The 17,962-nt window shown below is 58.3% G+C and overlaps 1 protein-coding gene across 1 annotated transcript; it reads right to left on the bottom strand.

Moving 5' to 3' along the window:
• Positions 1 to 9: 9 nt before the first annotated feature.
• Positions 10 to 4,553, bottom strand: TPRG1L (tumor protein p63 regulated 1 like). Its single transcript, XM_012775786.2, has 5 exons — positions 4,250 to 4,553; positions 4,047 to 4,138; positions 3,613 to 3,789; positions 2,236 to 2,389; positions 10 to 1,369 (listed from the first exon to the last, which is right to left on the bottom strand). Exons 1-5 carry the CDS (start codon positions 4,448 to 4,450, stop codon positions 1,175 to 1,177), a joined length of 819 nt encoding a protein of 272 aa, XP_012631240.1. The 5' UTR covers positions 4,451 to 4,553; the 3' UTR covers positions 10 to 1,174.
• Between the last annotated feature and the right edge of the window lie 13,409 nt (positions 4,554 to 17,962).

Here is a 17,962-nt window from a genome sequence, read left to right as displayed (position 1 = left end):
AGAGGCACCTTCTTGGTTGTTGCACCTACTTTAATAACAGTAACTTCAAAAAAGGAACAACATCCATTGGTTCTAAATGTGTTTACAAAGAGACCAAGAAACAAAGGCCAAAGTCCCAGAGGCAGGCTTGATGGGTCTTGCAGGCTACTGCATTCTGATCACAACCATGCCGGTCGGCTTAAAGCTACAACAGAGTTTAAATGAGGGAAGAAACTGATTTATCAGCAAATGCTCCCAGTACACAGCAAGCAGCACGTGGTTTCAGGGAGGTGTGTGGGGTCCCCACATGGAAACCGTCCCCAGGAGCTGCCAGAGCCTCGCAGCTAGGGGAGCTGTGGAACCAGCGCAGGTGTTAGCTGCTTTGTAGGGATCTGATACGGTTCCTTTTTCTAAAGTGCATTCTTTAAAAAGCAAAGTACCCACTCCCTTTTAAGTATGAATGTAACAATACAAACTCAGAACACGCTTGTCAAGATTACGTGCAAAACCAAGGTGACTTTCTCAAATCAATAAATTGTCTTAAAATGATTTTCTGTAAACTTTTTTGGGCCTGGGAAAGATGCCATAAGTATTAACACAACTTGGATTAATTTTAGAAAAAGTGTGACTTGGGTCAAACACATTTACAAAAGAACAATTATTCGTTCAGGAGTTGACAAGGCACAGACTGTATCTTGCTTAGCTAACCAGTCTGCTGGCGTCTTTTCTATTAGCTTTTTAAAAATTGGATTAAATTTCAAAATACGAAATTTGACACCAAGTGTAAACATATATGCAACTGCAGGCACTCGGGACGCCAGGGGCCTCCCCGTGTGTGACGCTCTACACGCTGAAGCGGGAGCAGGGCAGCCGCGGTGGGGGGATGGACAGGACCACAAGAAGCCACGTAGACACTGGGGAAAACGCCAGAACTGAAGTCACAGAAGATGGGACACCAGCAGTGCAATGACAGATTTGCTTTTGTCTGTAGCTCGTATTAGCGGATGTCCGATATCCAACTGAACACAAATAATTCACTTTACTATTCTAACTGCACTCGGACCTCCAAAGGTAAAGGACCCCACCCCCACCGTCCTGCCCGCGGGCAGCAGAGCTGCGTGAGGACTGGCAGGCCCCAGTCTCCACGTCATCTTGGCTTTCTTGGGACAGAGAAGAACTCCCAGAATACAGCCGGCTAAAAGCCTATTTTGCCTCTGGTCATGGAATAACCCAGTTTGGCCTCGTTGTTGATGAAGGACATCAGTCCCACGTAGGTCTCGATGAGGAGGGGCCGCTCCAAGACCAGGACGCCGTTCCCTTGTCCTGGCAGAGGATTTTCTTTTTGGGCTTTTTTGACAGCTTGGATTAACAGAGCCTTAAAGCTTTCCAACTTTAAAGAGAGAAAAAACATGCAGCTTTAACCTTAAGAGAGTAATCCATGACTATGAAAAGTTAGTGTTTTGAGATCCATAAATCCTCCAAACTCCACGTAGCTCCCTGCCGGGCCCTCTGAGGACATCCTAGGGCTCCTAGACACACCTCCTTAGCACAGCTCTCTAGGTAAGTCGAGAGCTTGCCATGTGCTCGCTGGTGACCATGCAGCCGGAGCTTGCGGAGCCCTCACTATCTACAGATCTAAGCGGTTTTGCCAACTTAACCTACTTAGTCCTTATCACAGCCTCCCAGGTTAGGGACTGGGCCAAGGCACACAGTGGGTGAGTGGAGGACCACCCAGCTCTGGACTCTGCTCCAGCGCTGGCCCCAGGCCTCCGCTCCTGGTGAGCATCCAGACTGATTGTTCTTTTTACTTAATGTTTTTAGAGACAGGGCCTTGCTCTGTCACCTGGGCTGGAGTGTAGTGGCAAGATCATAGCTCACTGCAGCCTTCAACTCCAGGCTCATGTGATCCTTCCACCTCAGCCTCTGAGCAGCTGGGACTACAGGTGTGCACCACCCACCCAGCGAGGCTAATGGCCTTGTGGCACAGCCTGGGGGTCTGCTGCCATTTCCTGAAGCCCACCTGGCCCTTCTCCAAGAGCATCGCCAGCAGCAAGGGGTCATCGCACAGAGCTGTGCTCACCAGCAGTAAATAAAAATTAACTAAAATTTTTGAAAATTGCCAAGTTTATGTCCTCATTGTTACTAGCCACATTTAAAGTGTCCAGTGTTATGTGTGGCCACCTTACTGGACAGCGCACATCTAGAACGTTTCTGTCACTACTGGGCAGTGTGGCCGCTGCGGGTCTGTCTACTCACCTGGCACAGAGATGCTGTCTTCTCATCGGCACCCGCCATCGGGTGTTCTATGAAAGTGGTGTAGGGTACATTTGTGGACCATGGATTCCATCTGTTTATGAAGGAAGGGCGACTTTGCTTGTCCCACTGAATCCGAATCCCAAACCCTTCTCGCCTGGCAAATCAGAAGAAATAGCCAGACTTAACACGGCAGGCACAGCACTGTCATGGGCAGTCTCGTCAGTCGCGAGGCTATAGCAGTAAAAAGCAGTTCACCGTTTTAAAGAAAGTACCTGACACTTCACAACTGAAATGGCTTGTGGATTTTAACAGTAACTGCAGTCTCCACTAACAATTGCTTTAATTACTATATTCTTAAGTACATTGTTTTGGTCATACTAAACAATCTTTACATGATCATTAAAAATTAATAGGAATACATTATAGATAGGCTAGGCCAATGAGTGACATTTTTTGCAACTTTCCTTTTTTTTGAGATAAGGTCTTGCTCTGTTGCCCTGGCTAGAGTGCAGCCTAGCTCACAGCAACCTCACACTCCTGGGCTCACACGATCCTCCTGCCTCAGCCTCCCAAGTAGCTGGGACTACAGACACGTACCACCACAACCAGCTAAGTTTTCCTGTCTTTAGTAGAGACAAGGTCTCACACTTGCCTAGGCTGATCTCAAACTCCTGTGCTCAAGTGATCCTCACACCTTGGCTTCCTAGAGTGCTGGGATTACAGGCGTGAGCACCCGGCCTCCTTTTCCTTAACGTCATATTAAATGTTGGTTAAAGTTTTTACTCATGTTAGCTCAGCTCTCTGAATTCCCTATCCAAATTTCTACATCAAAAAGTTTTAAAGTTTACTTGTGTCTGGGTTTCTCATATTTCAGAAAATTCTCCCAGAGGGAGTTCAACTCTTGAAAGTTGACCATTCAATATTTTCAAATTTATCTAACTTTTAGTGACATCTATACATTAAAGGGGCACTCTACTTTTCTCTTTTAAAATGTAACCCCAGTAGGACCTGACATGCCACATAATCCTTTCCTGGCTGGATAAGATGCAGAGTTTGGCCCCTACCTGAAGACTATATTAGTTCGCTTTTAACATATTGAGTCATACTTTGATAGATCCTTAACTCATGTGAGTCATTTTTACTACAAGCCTAACTGCCGTCTTTTAGCCAGAATTCCTTTTAATGCACTCAACTGCCCAGAAGTCACTTGCTTCTATTTTAAGGAACGTCCCATTGATTTTTGAAGTCAAGGTCTTTATGTTTCTAGATAATGGCAGATACAAGAACACCACATGGGGGCTGATTTAAAAGGGTTGCATTACACGGTCTTCTCTGGCCCTGAAGTCCAGCAGCACTGGACTGTCCGAGCAGACTCACTTGTTGAGCGATTTAGGAGGAAACTGGAATTCCCCGTAGGAGATGGTGTCTACTGCGTTGAGCGCTATGCGGACCACCTGCTGGCACTGCAGACTGATGAAGTCATACTTGCAGATAAGCATCGACTGCTCCGTGACCAGCACCAGCCGCTCCTTCTCATTGTTCCAGTGGTCCACCCTGGAAGCAGAGAGTGGCCTCAGTCCAAGAGGCCGTGTCTGGTCAGCCACCCCAAGGCCCACCCGCCGAGGCCGAGGCCAGCCGGCACGTCCTCCCAGCAAGGCGACAGCAGGGACACGTGGGGGCACCCCGCGCTGCAAGCAAGCGAGTGCACCCTGGCTCCCAGGGAGCCCCTCCCGCCTGGAGGTCCCAGCAAGGTGGCCGCGGGCGGGGCCTCGGGGCGGTTTCCCCAAGGGCGGCGGGCAGCCCCGGCTTACTCGGTCAGCAGCCACACCCCCTGGATCTCGCCGTCCTCCACGGGCCGGACCACCACGCGGATCTCCTCCACCGCCTGCTCGATGGTGCCGGGCTGGGCGAGGGCAGAGGTCACGGTCCGCGGGGCCGCCCCGCCCCCTCCCTGCCGCCCTCCCCCGCCCCCGCCCCGGCCCCCGGCCCCGGCCAGCCCCGGCCCGGCGCTCACCCGGAACACGAAGTACTCCTTGACGCGGGCGCGGCGCGTGGGCTCGTGGATGCTGAGCGGCCACAGCGTCTGGCGGAGCGGCGTGCCCGCCCCCGGCAGACCCCCGCCCGCGCCGCCGCCCGCCCCCGCGTCCTCGCCGGCCGCCAGCAGCGCCGTGGGGCTCGTGCCCGCCGAGTCCACCGAGTCCCGCAGCTGCAGCATCGCCGTGCCCGCCCGGGTCGCCCTGCCGGCCGCGGTTTCCGACCCCGACCCAGACGCGGCAGCCGTCGCCGCAGCCACCGCCCGGCCGCGCCCCGGCCCCACCCCGCCCCGCCCCACGGGCCGCTGCGATTGGCTCCTCTCCACAGGCCCCGCCCCTGGACCCACCCCCGCCGGCGCCCGCCGGCCCTCGGGATTGGTTCTCCTCCTTCCATCCTGCGCGATTGGCTCCGCCCCGCCGCCCTTCACAATCGCGCCCGCCCCTGGCAGCGCCGGAAGTGGCCTCTGTGCGCAGGCCCACTTCCTGTTTACAAAAACGCGGAAGGGGCGGGGCTGAGGTCGGTTGCCAGGAGACGCGGAGGGGGTGGAAGGAGCAGGTGCTGGGGTCAGTGCTCCTGGCCCGCGTGGAAGGGGGTGCCCACCCTGGAAGGGGCGACCGCCGGCCTTCTCGTGGGTGCTCCCACACGCTCGCTGTGCCCAGTGTCCCCTTCCGCCCTCCGTAGCGCGGGCCGGGGGCGTGTGCGCATCGGGAACCGGGAACCGGAGCGCGTTGGGTGTGTGCAGGTCGCAGTGTGCAGGTCAGGTGTGTGCAGGTCGGAGTGTGCATGTCGGGCGTGTGCAGGTGGGAGTCTGCATGTCGGGTGTGTGCAGGTGGGAGTGTGTGCAGGTCAGGTGCGTGTGCAGGTCGGAGTATGTGTGCAGGTGGGAGTCTGCATGTTGGGTGTGTGCAGGTGGGAGTGTGTGCAGGTCAGGTGCGTGTGCAGGTCGGGGTGTGCATGTCGGGTGTGTGCAGGTCGGAGGGCGTGTGCAGTTTGGGGGAGTGTGTGCAGGTTGAAGTGCATGTGCAGGTCGGAGTGTGTGTGCAGGTTGAGCTGTGTGTGCAGGTCAGGTGCGTGTGCAGGTTGAGGTGTGTGCAGATTGAGGTGTGTGTGCAGGTCTGAGTGTGTGCAGATCCAGGTGTGTGTGCAGGTCCACCATGTGCAGGTCAGAGTGTGTGCAGGTCAAGGAGTGCATAGGTGTGTGCCCCCCCTCGTGCAGTGGTGGGCTGGGGTGTCTGTGGGACAGTGGGCACCTCCCAGGAGCCAGCAGGAAAGTGCTTCTCCAGTGTCCTGGCAGTCACACGTTGACACACTGACAGCTCCTCTCCCTCCAGAGAGCACTTTGCCTGACCCACTGCTTCCAAACAAGGCAGTTGATGAGGAGTTTTTAATGGTGGAGTTTAGGTGGATTTACCTTTTTGCTCTGGGCCCATCGCTGTGCTAAATACAGACATGCATTGAGTTCTGGAAGCCACTTTAGGAAGTAGCCCTGTCACTACCGTGTGTGTCAGAAGGGGACACTGAGGCACAGGGTTGGTAACTTGCCAAGGTGACACTATCAAGGGTTTGAGATAAAATTCATTCTTGGCATGTCTCCTGGGCCCTGCTCTTGTCCTGGGGGCGCCACTAGAATGCCACCTGTGCTTCCCAGGTGAGTGATCTGCTCAGGAGCTACCCCAGGCCCTGGGCTTTGCCATCCCTGCCAGGGCCTCATTGCCATTCCCCTCAGCACCGCCCTGTTGGGACCCGAAGGCTGTACATCGAGGACAGTTTACAGGTCCTCAACCACTTATTCACTTTCTTTTGAGACAGGGTCTCACTCTGTCACACTGGGTAGAGGGCAGTGGTGTCATCATAGCTCGCAGCAACCTCAAACTCCTGGGTCTAAGCGATCCTCTTGCCTCAGCCTCCCAAGTAGCTGGGACCATAGGTACCACCACACCTGGCTAAGCTTTATATTTTTGTAGAGACGGCGTCTCAATCTTTCTCAGGCTGGTCTTGAACTCCTGGCCTCAAGCGATCCTCCCACCTTGGCCTCCCAGAGTGCTGGGATCACAGGCCTGAGCCACCATACCTGGCCTTACTTGTCCACTTCTGAGTCCTGCTGTCTCTACCGGGCCATGTTGCCCTACCTCTGCTGTGTTCACCTCCAACACCTGGTTTAAAACTCACTTCCCCAGGAGACATTTTGCCATTCACCAGGGCTCACTCACCGTTCTTTGCTCTTCCATTCCGTGTGCACTGGGTCATTCTGCTGTGTGTGTGTGTGTGTGTGTGTGTGTTACGAGCTGTATTTGTTGGGAAGGTTCGTGGAGCTAGGTAAGAGTGGCATGTTGGGCCTTGTAGCCACTTTCACAGTCCCATTTACACTTCACAACAGCCCAGGGTGTGAACCCGCTGTGGTGCACGTGCCACAGTGGAAGAAACAGGTCTGGAGAGTTGTGGTGAGTGCCTGGGGCCGCACAGCTGGCACAGCTGTGGGATGAGAAGAGCCCCTCCTGGCCTGAGCAGACTCTCGCCCTGGTTTGTGGACAATGCCTGGGCAGCCGCTCACTGCTCTACTCGACAGAAACAGGAGGCTCTAAAATAGCACAGACGTTGACATAGCTTTAGTACTTTGCTTCCTGGAAACTAAGAGTGTCAAGTGAGTGTGCAAATGTACACAGTGGTGCAGTGCCAAGTGAGTGTGCAAATGTGCGGATAGACGGGGTGGGACTGAGGACAGCTGCTGCTACCTTCTATGGACCAGGGCACATGTCACTCCTGCTCTGAGACCTGTCCCCATGGGGGAGGAAACCTCTCTTCTGTGTTCTGTCCAGCCTGTGCTGGGTGGGCCTGGATTGGGGCTTCCTGTGGGGCCCCTGGCCCCACTGGGCTCTGGGTGTCTGTGTCCCTCTCTCAGGCCCCCTTCACTAAGGAGCAGGACTGGGGACCCAGCGATAGTGGCAGCTGTGAGTGTAGACCTGGGAGCCAGACCTCCTGGGTTTGAATCCCAGTTCCTGTGCTCTTGTCCACACGGACTTGGACACTTCAGCTCTCTGTGCCTCAGTTTCCTTGTCTGTTGCGTGGAGATATCATAAAGCCAGCTTCCTGTGGCAGTCGGCAGGATGGCATGAGTCAACGCCTGTGATGTGCCTAGCGTCCTGCCTGGTGCCCGTTCAGAGTGGTCTCGGGGCCAGTTCTGAGTATGCTGTTCCTCGAGTAGCTCCTAAGAGCCGGGCATGCTGCACACACTGCCTTTGCCCCCAGCACGTGCATGGGTGGAGGCCAGTACCGCCCCCTTTAACCCAGGGGAAAGCTGGACCCCAGGGAGGTTGTCATTTTGCAAAGGTCACACGTATCAACAAAGAGCCAAGACTTTCACCTGGGACTTTCAGAGGCCAGCGACTGTGCCCCAGCCACCACCTGATGTCCCTGCACCAGTGGCTCCAGGGAGGGTCAGACACGGGGGAGAGCCTCTGCCTTGCCCGCACGCTCGCCGCTTGCTCCCACACACCGACACGGTCTACTTACTTGCTGTGATGAGATGACGAGGGGAGAAGCCGGGCTTGGAGGCGGCTTCAATCAAGGGCGTCTCAGCAGGGTGGGGAGTCGGGGGAGGAGAGACGGAACAGCAGCGATGGAGGGAGCTCAGGGGGTGGCTTCAGGAGGTGTCTGGGACAGTTAGGGAAACGAAAGAGGTGCCCCACAGGGACAAGCTGACACCTAAGGGTTGATGGAAAAGCAATGGCCGGGTGCGGTGGCTCACGCCTGCCTGTAATCCCAGCACTCTGGGAGGCCCAGGCAGGAGGATCACTTGAGCTCAGGAGCAGCCTGAGCAACTGCAAGACCCCCGTCTCTATTAAAAATAGAAACAAATTAGCTGTACAACTAATATATATATAGAAAAATTATCCGGGCCTGTAGTCCCAGCTACTCGGGAGGCTGAGGCAGAAGGATCGCTTGAGCCCAGGAGTCTGAGGTTGCTGTGAGCTAGGCTGATGCCACAGCACTGTAGCCCAGACAACAGAGTGAGACTCTGTCTCAAAAAAAAAAAAACAAGCAGTGGCTTAAGATAAACACAAAACACGGAAGGAGAACCACCCACAGGCCCCGAGGACACCATGAGCTCACCCTTGTCCTCAGTTGAGACGACTTCTAACCCTCCAGCTCTGCTACCATGGCCTGCAGCTCACTTCACCACTAAAAGCCCCACCTAGAGAGAGATCTTACTGTCATTAACGCAACACGGGTCGTATGAGGATGCATGGTGGGTATGTCACACATGCTCAATGTGTGGCCTGTACACACGCAGTGACGTGGGGAAAACTCCACGTCATTCGATGAAAAGAAATTTAAGGCACCACAACAGGTAGGCCGCATGGATTCTACTCCTCGCAGAAGTCCCGTGCCACCCCGAGTGACCGCCCTGTGCGAGTAGCCTCCGATAAACTCATCTGTCCGCCAAGCTGGACTTGTCCGACCCATCCTTGGATCTCTCGTCACCATCTCATCTGGGAGGGAGGTTGCTCTACACCGTCCCGGGGTTTTCCCGAAACATGGGGGAGGCCCCGAGTTGTCTGTGGGCCAAGGTGTTGGGGACAGCCAGCCCCTGGGCCGAGTCTGCTCTGCGGGTCACAGCAGGGCCTGGCAGGGCCTGTGGGCTGTGCTCTGACTCACCCACGTGTGCGTGTGCATGTGCGTGTGCATGTGCGTGTGTGTGTGTGTGTGTGTGTGTGCATGTGCATGTGGCAGCTCTTGATCCCTTCCCCGGCCTTCCTGTCCCCTGCCCCCATGCGGAGGCAGGAAAAGCAGGAGCCCGGATCACGGTCTGTCATGAGGCTCCGATGAGCAGATGTGCCCAGAGAGGACCCGCCAAGGCCAGCGTCAGTGTTCGTACGGGAAGCAGAACGTCTGTGCCCTGCACGGCACGGCTCACGGAGGTGCCCACAGCCTGTGGGGGAGAACAGGCCGAGGGGAGGAGGGCTGAGGTCCAGGGGGCAGCTTTGGGCAGGGGGACAGACCCCTCTGCTCGGGGGCATGGTGAAGAGCCATGGGCCTGGGCGCAGATAGGTGAGAGGGGCTCAGGTGGGAGGGAAGGAGCAGCCCTGGGGTGGGGAGGGCATGGGGGTTTTGGTAAAAACAGACGGTTAGAATAGGGGTGAGAAACTAGCGGGGAGCTCATCCGGGACGGATGTGGGGGCCACTCAGCAGCCAGAACCCCCCAGGGAGGTTTGCGGCGTAGCCTCCCACATGACAGCTGGAGGGAGTGGCAGAAACCAAGCCCGGCTGGACTAGACGGGGCGACTCTGGGTAGCTGTGGCCACTAAGGGAGAAAAGGGACACCAAGGTCCCACAGGGGCTGCCCCACTAGCAGCAGACGGGCTGGCCTGCTGCAGTTGCACAGAAGCCCCCAGGTCAGAGAGGAAAGACCACGGCTCGCGGGAAAGCGGCGGCTGAGTGTCCCCCAGCCCCAGTCCCCACAGGTGTGCCCCGATGGGTGCTGCGCCCACAGCCAGTGTGTGACAGGGGGCCCTGGAGCCTGCGGGCAGGCGTGGGCTCTGTCCCAGGGGGAGACGTCACCCCCACGAGGATGCCCCGTGCAGACACAGGCCTGAGAAGCGGCCCGGGGGACAGCGTCAGGGCACACCCGGCAAGACCGGGGACAGCCGCTGGGGAGGTCTTCCACCGTGGGGACCGTGGGCCGAGGCGTCCAGTCTGGCTGGAGGTGACAGCAGACCCATGGGGGCTGGAGCGGACGGAGAACAGGGAGGAAGGAAGGACGGAGGCCCTCGGGGGGCTGAGCGGTGGTGGGACGAGGATCTGACAGCGGGAGCCGTGGGCAGCGCGTGTGGGGGGGGGCGGCGAGAGGGAGAAGGAGGAAGGGAGAACATGAGGGAGCGGGGGCTGAAGGGCACAGCGCGGGGTGGTGGCCGTGGGACGGGCTGCCCCGGGAGGGGACGCGGGTCTCCCAGGAGGCGCCAGGCCCACTGACCAGCGGTGTGGGGGGCGACCTGGGCTTCTGAGCATCTGAGAGGCGGCAGGAGGGGCAGGTGGTCGGTGCATATGAGACAAGGAGCGATGGCACTCTTGATGCCGGCGTCCTGGGCTGCCATGGCAACGCACCCCAAACCAGCTGGTTTAAGGCAACAGAAGTTCATTCTCTCGCAGCTCTGGGGGCCAGAAGTCCAAAATCAAGGTGTGGGCCGGGCCGGCTCCCTCTGACCCCCCTGGGGGAGCCTCTTCCCCTCCTTGACCAGCTCCTGATGTCTGACAGCAACGCCCGGCGCCCCTTGGCGGGTAGATCCGACGCTCTGATGTCTGCCTCCCCTTCACCGCTGTCTTCTCCTCCCGGGTCTCTGTTTCTTTTTACAAGGACGCCAGTCGTTGGATGCGGGCCCACCTCAAAGACCCTATTTCCAACTAAGGCCACATTCACAAGTACTGGGGTTAAGGCTTGCACGTACCTTTTCGGGGGACACAGTTCCACCCGTGACAGGTGTGTTATCCATGTGCGGACAGGAGCAAGCTCCAGCCGGGAGGGCCGCGCTCCGCGCTCACGCTGGTCCAGGGCAGGGCGGAGGCCTGTGACGGGGTCTGGCTGTGCAGTCCCGGGAACGCGCCCCCCCCCCCCTCGCGTCTTTGACTTCTTGGGGCTCTAACGAGGCAGTGAGCTTCCCGGCCGACAGGTGGCAGCACCGCCCACGCGTGGCCACCCGATCAGGGACAAGTGGCCTGTCCCTAAGCCCCAGAGGACATCCTTACTTGTCTTCCTGCTACTGCAGTTGCAGCTGGGACGTTCTGCATGTTGTGCGTTAGCATTTTACAGTCGGTGGGCTCCACCTTTGACCTGTGTCTCTGGTGGCCATGTGGGTCAGGGGGCCACGTACGTGCCAAACGGGAGCCCCGGGGAGGCCCCCAGCGCTGCCAGGTCCTGGAAGTGCCCACGCCCGCCCCTAGTCAGAGCCCTCGCGGGGCGTGGAGGGTATTCCCGCTCCCAGGTGGGAGCTCACCTTCCAGACACAGCCGTGGGCGGTGCCGGCCTCTCCCTGTTCCCGGCCTCTCCCTTCTCCACGGAGCTGGTTAGGACTCCGGGGCCCAGGGCTGCATGCCGGGCTCCCAGCTCGCTGTCCTGAGCACTCAGAGGGTGTACGGCGAGTCACGACAGAGCAGAGGCCACTCACACAAAGCAACAGCCTTCCCTGTCGACAGGGTGTGGGCCTTGCAGATGCAGGGGCGGCCTTCCAGCAAAACTCAAGAACAGGAGAGACCAGGGCCTCGCTCTGTCACCTGGGCTGGAGTGCCGTGGTGTCATCGTAGCTCACTGCAGCCTCACACTCCTGGGCTCAAGCAATCCTTCTTCCTCAGCCTCCCAAAGTCCCGGGATTACAGGCATGCGCCACCACTCCTGGCCAAGACTGAGCTGTTTTGATAACTTTCTACACGTCCTGCAGCCAAGCAGGGGGATGGTTTTGCTCTGCCTCCCACCTGCCACTCTCCTGGTTGGGCCTGGGGGCCGGGGTGGTCTCTCTGCCACCAGCCGGCCGCGGCGGCGTCCGTATGCTCCAGCGGTAAGGGCCGGCCTCAAAAACAGGGCTTCCCTTGGTTGATTGGGAGCTGGGAGGAGGCTGGGGGACGTCAGGTTAAGTTTGGGGACCAGGAGAGCTTGGCAAGGGTGCTGCCCGGGACTGGCGCGTCAGTCCTGGTTGGCATGGCAGGAGGGGCGAGGGTGGGCACGCATCTCCCGTCTCTGAGACGTGCCGGGGCTGCACGGCATCAGCTCGTCCCCGGGAGAGCTCCACACCCCCAGGCTCAGCTCCGGCAGAGGCCCCGTCTGCGCCTGCACGTGGACACTGCAGACGTGGCCCGTGAGGCGCTGTGCCCGGGCATGGCCTCTCCCTGTGCTGCTGCCTCCTGTCTGGGCCCGGGGGCTCCCCGAGGACAGGCACTGACCTGCTCCTTCCCAGCTCCCAGGACTTGCCTGTGGCTGCTGAGGCAGATGACCACAGGTGGAGTGGCTAAAACCACAGAAACTGATCCCCCCACATTCCTGAGGCCAGGAGTGTGGGATCACGGTGCCAACCGGGTTGGTTCCTTCTGGAAGCTTCCGGGGAGAATCTGTCCCAGGCCTTTCTCCCAGTTTCTGGTGGCTCCTGGCAATCCTTGGACTCTTCCCCTGGGGACACATCACCAGGATCCCTGGTCCACCTGCACACAGCCTGCCCCCAAACCTCCCACCTGCACACAGCCTGCCCCCAAACCTCCCACCTGCACACAGCCTGCCCCCAAACCTCCCACCTGCACACAGCCTGCCCCCAAACCTCCCACCTGCACACAGCCTGCCCCCAAACCTCCCACCTGCACACAGCCTGCCCCCAAACCTCCCACCTGCACACAGCCTGCCCCCAAACCTCCCACCTGCACACAGCCTGCCCCCAAACCTCCCACCTGCACACAGCCTGCCCCCAAACCTCCCACCTGCACACAGCCTGCCCCCAAACCTCCCACCTGCACACAGCCTGCCCCCAAACCTCCCACCTGCACACAGCCTGCCCCCAAATCTCCCACCTGCACACAGCCTGCCCCCAAACCTCCCTCCCATACTTCATTATGTCTGCAAAGACCCTTTCTCCAAATAAGTTCACATTCACAGGTACTGGGGGTTAGGACGGGGACATGTCTCTTTTGGGGACCCTCTTCAACCCATACATGGCTGTGTCCCCAACACCCGGCACTGCTGTGCGGAATGTTCCTGCTCTCAGGGGTGCAGGTGAGGTAAAGCACCTTCACTCCGTCCGTGGCGCTGCAACAAGGTGCAGGGCAGGGCTGGGGGGACAGGTGAAGGCCTGCGTGTTCAGCTGTCACCTGGTCACAAGATCCGGCAGGTTGCTGGTGCAAATGCAGAGCGAGAACCAGCTTCCGAGGCTGCTGTGCTGTGCCCACTGCACCCGCCAGGTACCCGAGGCACGGGAAGGTGTGGGGAGGTCACCCAGGCCAGCGGCAGGGCAGGACGGGCTGGGCTGTGACCCAGGTCACGCCCCAGGCCGTGTCACACAGCCCACTTTGAGTTTGCCATAGAGATGGGTCCTTTCGCCTTAGTTTCTCTTCTGGGGCAAATCTGGAGGTTTAGAATGAACTTCAGGCCGGGCGCGGTGGCTCACGCCTGCAATCCTAGCACTCTGGGAGGCCGAGGCGGGCGGATCGTTCAAGGTCAGGAGTTTGAAACCAGCCTGAGCAAGAGCTAGACCCCGTCTCTACTAAAAATAGAAAGAAATTAATTGGCCAACTAAAAATATATATACATAAAATTAGCCAGGCATGGTGGCACATGCTCGTAGTCCCAGCTACTCGGAAGGCTGAGGCAGAAGGATTGCTTGAGCCCAGGAGTTTGAGGTTGCTGTGAGCTAGGCTGACGCCATGGCACTCACTCTAGCCTGGGCAACAAAGTGAGACTCTGTCTCAAAAAATAAATAAATAAAAGAAAGAAAGAGAGAAAACTTAGAATGAACTTCAGCCACCGAAGCCTTCTCGAGGAACCACTTAGGACTCTGGTGCTGGGTTCAGGTGCGATCGATGCTTTGCTGTCCCTGGAACACCCCCTGTTCCCGCTGTCGCACGCAGGGCGCTGCTGGAGTTTAGCGTGGCCGGTGGCAGGAGTTGGCGAGGTGCTGCCTCGCGGAGTGACCTCAAAGGCTGCCGTGGGCCCCGTGCACCGAGGGGCTGAAGACACCTTCTGCGTTCACTCGTTCGCTCCGACTCCTGACGGGAGAAGTGTCTGCAAAAATTCAGACACGATGCTGGAGTTTTTTCTTGGATTGACAGACAGACCTGTTGGTTCAGGGAGTTTCAAAGGATGCTTTGAATTCCTGTCTGTGGGGTCCTCCTCCCCCCTCAGAGGGGTCCCAGTGGGCTGGAGGGGAGGCCACCCAGCAGCCAGCGACCTGGGGGTGGGCGCAGTGTGCTTTGCGCATTAGCGCCGGGAATTACCCGCCACGCCCGAGGTTTGGGTCCTCTTCCCCCACACGTGGCTTCCTTCAGTCCAAAGGCAGTTTTTATTATCTCCGACAGAGAACGAGAGGAGAACATTGAAAAGTAGTGTCTTTTAATAATGCTTTTCAGGTGAGCTAGGGTGATCGTTTGCCGGGTGTAAAAGGGGAAGCCTGTCTACTCCTCACGTCTGTTTGGGGTGGGGCTCCCAACCGAGCTGATTCCGTGTGTGACCCAGGAGTGGCGATCCATCCGGGTGTCCTGCAGGGCCGGATGAAGAAGGGAGGGAGGGCCTGAGACCCCAGGACAGGGAGGCGTGTGCGGTGTGGGGGCCACAGCCCCCCCGCCAGTCACCACGGCTGGGGGCCTCTTCCGGGCCTGGGTGTGGGCGTCATACGTCAGGGGTCAGACGCCCCACGAATGCTCAGGGTTGTGACGACCAGATCGTGTCTGTACCTTGGAAGAGGAGTCAGCAAGTCCTAAAGACAGAATCAGGATGTTTGGCTACAGTTTCGCTCAAGGCTTTTGGGGCGGGAGCTGGGGCTGGGACTAGAACCCGAGCTGGACCACCGGCCCGTCCTGAGCTGCAGCTGTCACCAACGGGCATCTAAAGCCACGACATGCTGCCACTTGGGAAGAAGACAATGCTGAGGCCCGATGGCTCTGGTGTGGGGGCACAGGGGGCCATGCCCCTCTCTCTCCTGCCGCGCCTTCAGCCGGTCGGAAAGCACGCCTCCTGCTAGGGTCCCTGCCCTTCCCGAAGTGTGCTTCCCGTGAGGATGCCAGTGCCGCTGAAACTAATGCATATGTTTAAGGCGACTGCAATTAAAAGTCCAATGCAACTTTGAAGGAACTGGGTAAAGTGACCACAAAACTCCTTTGCAAGAACGATGGCTGAGAATCACCCATGCAATTGGTGTATGGGGGGAGCAGGAGTGCTGGGGAGGCCCTTGCTGCGCAGTCACCGAAGCGTGGTGTCAGCACGGGGGCCGTCGCAATCACCATGCAGGGGCTTCCGTCTCGCTCCAGCGGTGCAAGGAAAACAGCGAAACTATGTGGGGCTGAAGTAAGAACCGGAACTGGTGGGGACACCCGGAGACAGATCCCAATTGGGACTAGCTTGGTTGAAATGCTGTCTCACAGCAGGGGGAGCAGGTTGGCCGTGAACCTGAACAGCCGGCTGCTAACTAGTCAGATCCTCCCTAACGGCACACAGCAGGGTGAATTCTGTATGAAATAAATAAATGCCAAAAATTCAGTAAACAAGAAAGAACAAAACATTAGAGAACTCTCTAAGCTAAGTGCTCATTATGAAAATGGACAAAGACGGATAGCTCTTAGAGAATATTTACTATGCTGTTTAGTTTGATTACTGCAAAAGAAAACTTGTTTATTGTGAGCTACACCCACACGTAGAAGTGTATTGAACAACACGCTCATACCGTCGGATTGCTTTTTTCCAATATGAAGTCTAAGCACCCTCTTCCGTGGCTGGTCGGTCACGTGTGCAAAAGGACACACTTCCCATTTAGATGCCTGGCTCTTGCTCCTGCCCTTGGGTGCCAGGCTGGGCAGAGGTGATGGGCTTAGGGGTGCAGGGGGTGAGATTTAGGGCCTGCCCACCTGCACCTGCCTGTGTGAGGGGCTTTGCTTTGAGGGGGGCTCTGCGTGGTGGTTTTCACCTGTCCACACCTGCGCCTGGGTCACAGGCTCTGCGTGTGGCTGGAGGGAAGACCACGGGCAGCCCCAGTGGACGGTGTGGGGGAGGCTGTGCATGCCTGAGGGGCAGAACAGGTGTCCTATGCCAGGGTGACCTCCTGCAGGAAGCACCTGTGCTCTTCCGCCTGCTTGCTGGCCTCGCACCTGCCTGGAACTCTTCACCCAGCAGCTGGTCTCAGTGCCTGGCACAGTCGGGCTCACGGAAGCAGAACCCTGTGAGTCTGGTAAAGCTCGTACATCAGGGGCCCTTAAGGTGGAGGCATAGAGTGAGGCCCGGAAATGCACACACAGGGACACGTAGTTTTGTAAAATCAGCAAAATCACTTACGTTGTGCTGCTTTTCGTCCAGAGGGCCCCCTGATTCTATGTCTCACACAAAAACCTGAATCCTCCCCTGGCCAGAGACCGCCTTTCCAACCCACAGGATCCATCCAAATTCTTTCCTTCTTCCTCCGATAAGCTAGAGAGTTTTCTGAAACAATGAGTCATCCGGGGCAGGATGGAGTTCAGCAGAGCAGGGTGGACTGTTTGAAGGTGCTAATCCAGTCACTGGGTGCACACTCGCGGGCTCTGGAAGAGGAAGGATAAGACGTGGAGATGGGAAACCGGTGATCGGTGCTCGGGGCGAGGAGACGCTCACAAATCTGCACCAACACCCGCAGGACGGTCCCGCGCGGAGGAGGGGGTGGGAGGTTCTCTGGGGAGGCCAGTGCTTCAGGGAGGAGAGTGGGACTGGAGTCTCAGCGTGGGCCGGGCCCTGCGCCCTGATTCCAAGGACGGGCGGGCAGTAGAGTTTGGAGCCTCAGCACGCCAGGCGCCAACCTGGGTTTGGCGTTCCAGGTGACCCCGCGGGACGCCTGGCCGTTCTGTGCCCTTCAGGGTTGCCTATGACTCACAAGCTGCGCAGTGCAGGGCTAAGCAGAGGCCCCGTGCTCAGTCCCAGATCTGCAGTTTACAAGCGGGGTGACCTGGGGTGCCCCCCATAAAGCAGGAATAATGCAGACTGGCCTGACAGGGAGCTTCCCCTAAAATGACTGTGACCCTCCAGGCAGGGTGGAGGGCACAGGTAGCTTGTGTGTCTTGAGGGGGTGCCCTGTGGCATCTGGACACTTCTCAAGCCCCTCCCAGCCAGGGGCTCCCTCCAGTGCTGTTGGGAGCAGGGGATCCTGAGCCTCCCCCACTCAGGCCCTGTGCAGTGGCGGGGAGGAGGTTGTAGGGGGCTGATGGCCGGTGGGCTCTGCAGCGGGGGCAGGAGGGGCTCCCCTCCACGTGGCTAATGCAGGCCCATGCAGGCCTGGCTCCTGGCCCCCATCTGGTCCTACCTGGACTGGGCCTCCCTCTGTGCTTCCAGAAAGGCTACTTCTGAGTGGCTGGTGAGGACCCCAGGGACCCCTCGTCCAGCCCCTCGGACCAGACCTGGCCCTGCCCTGGAGCAAGTCAATTCCGAGCAAGGAGGCTTGTCCAGACGCCCTTGCTGGGGCCTCTGGGCCTGCAGGGCACCCCTCCCCAGTCTGCAGCCGGTGGGACCCCCACACCTACCCACTCCAGGCCGCTGTGCAACAACACTCTGCACAGAAATAAAAACAAAAATGCCCAGGAGGTGGTCGAGGACCAGCAATGTTGGTGCCAAGAAGGGGGCGGCAGAGGCTGCCCACCCTCTTCCCCAAAACCACCCCCAGCCTGGCCCAGGGAGGGAGGGAGGGGATGAGGTGGTAGGGGTGAGGGTGGACGAGCCCAGGCTGGCTTCCCTGTGGGACTTGAGAAGGAAGGCTGAGGACTGTCTCCCAGGTCCAGGACTGGGTGCGTCCCGCTGAGAGCTGCGTGTTAGGGGTGCGCAGAACACGTTCCTGGCACTCGGCCCCGCCTGGGTTGGTCGGGACTTGTGACTTTCAGCCTGAAATGAGCCGTCCTCGCAGGGGTCTGGAGGAGGGGGTGGACACAGGGAAGGTGTGGGTGGGGCCGGGAGCCGGGGCGGGGCTGGGAGCGGGGGCCTTAGCTGGAGTGCGGGGTC

The sequence above is a fragment of the Microcebus murinus genome, chromosome 2 (genome assembly GCF_040939455.1).
Source record: "Microcebus murinus isolate Inina chromosome 2, M.murinus_Inina_mat1.0, whole genome shotgun sequence".
Taxonomy (NCBI): Eukaryota; Metazoa; Chordata; class Mammalia; order Primates; family Cheirogaleidae; genus Microcebus; species Microcebus murinus.
Note: the sequence above shows the minus strand (reverse complement) of the source record. Positions and strands in the feature narration are given on the sequence as shown.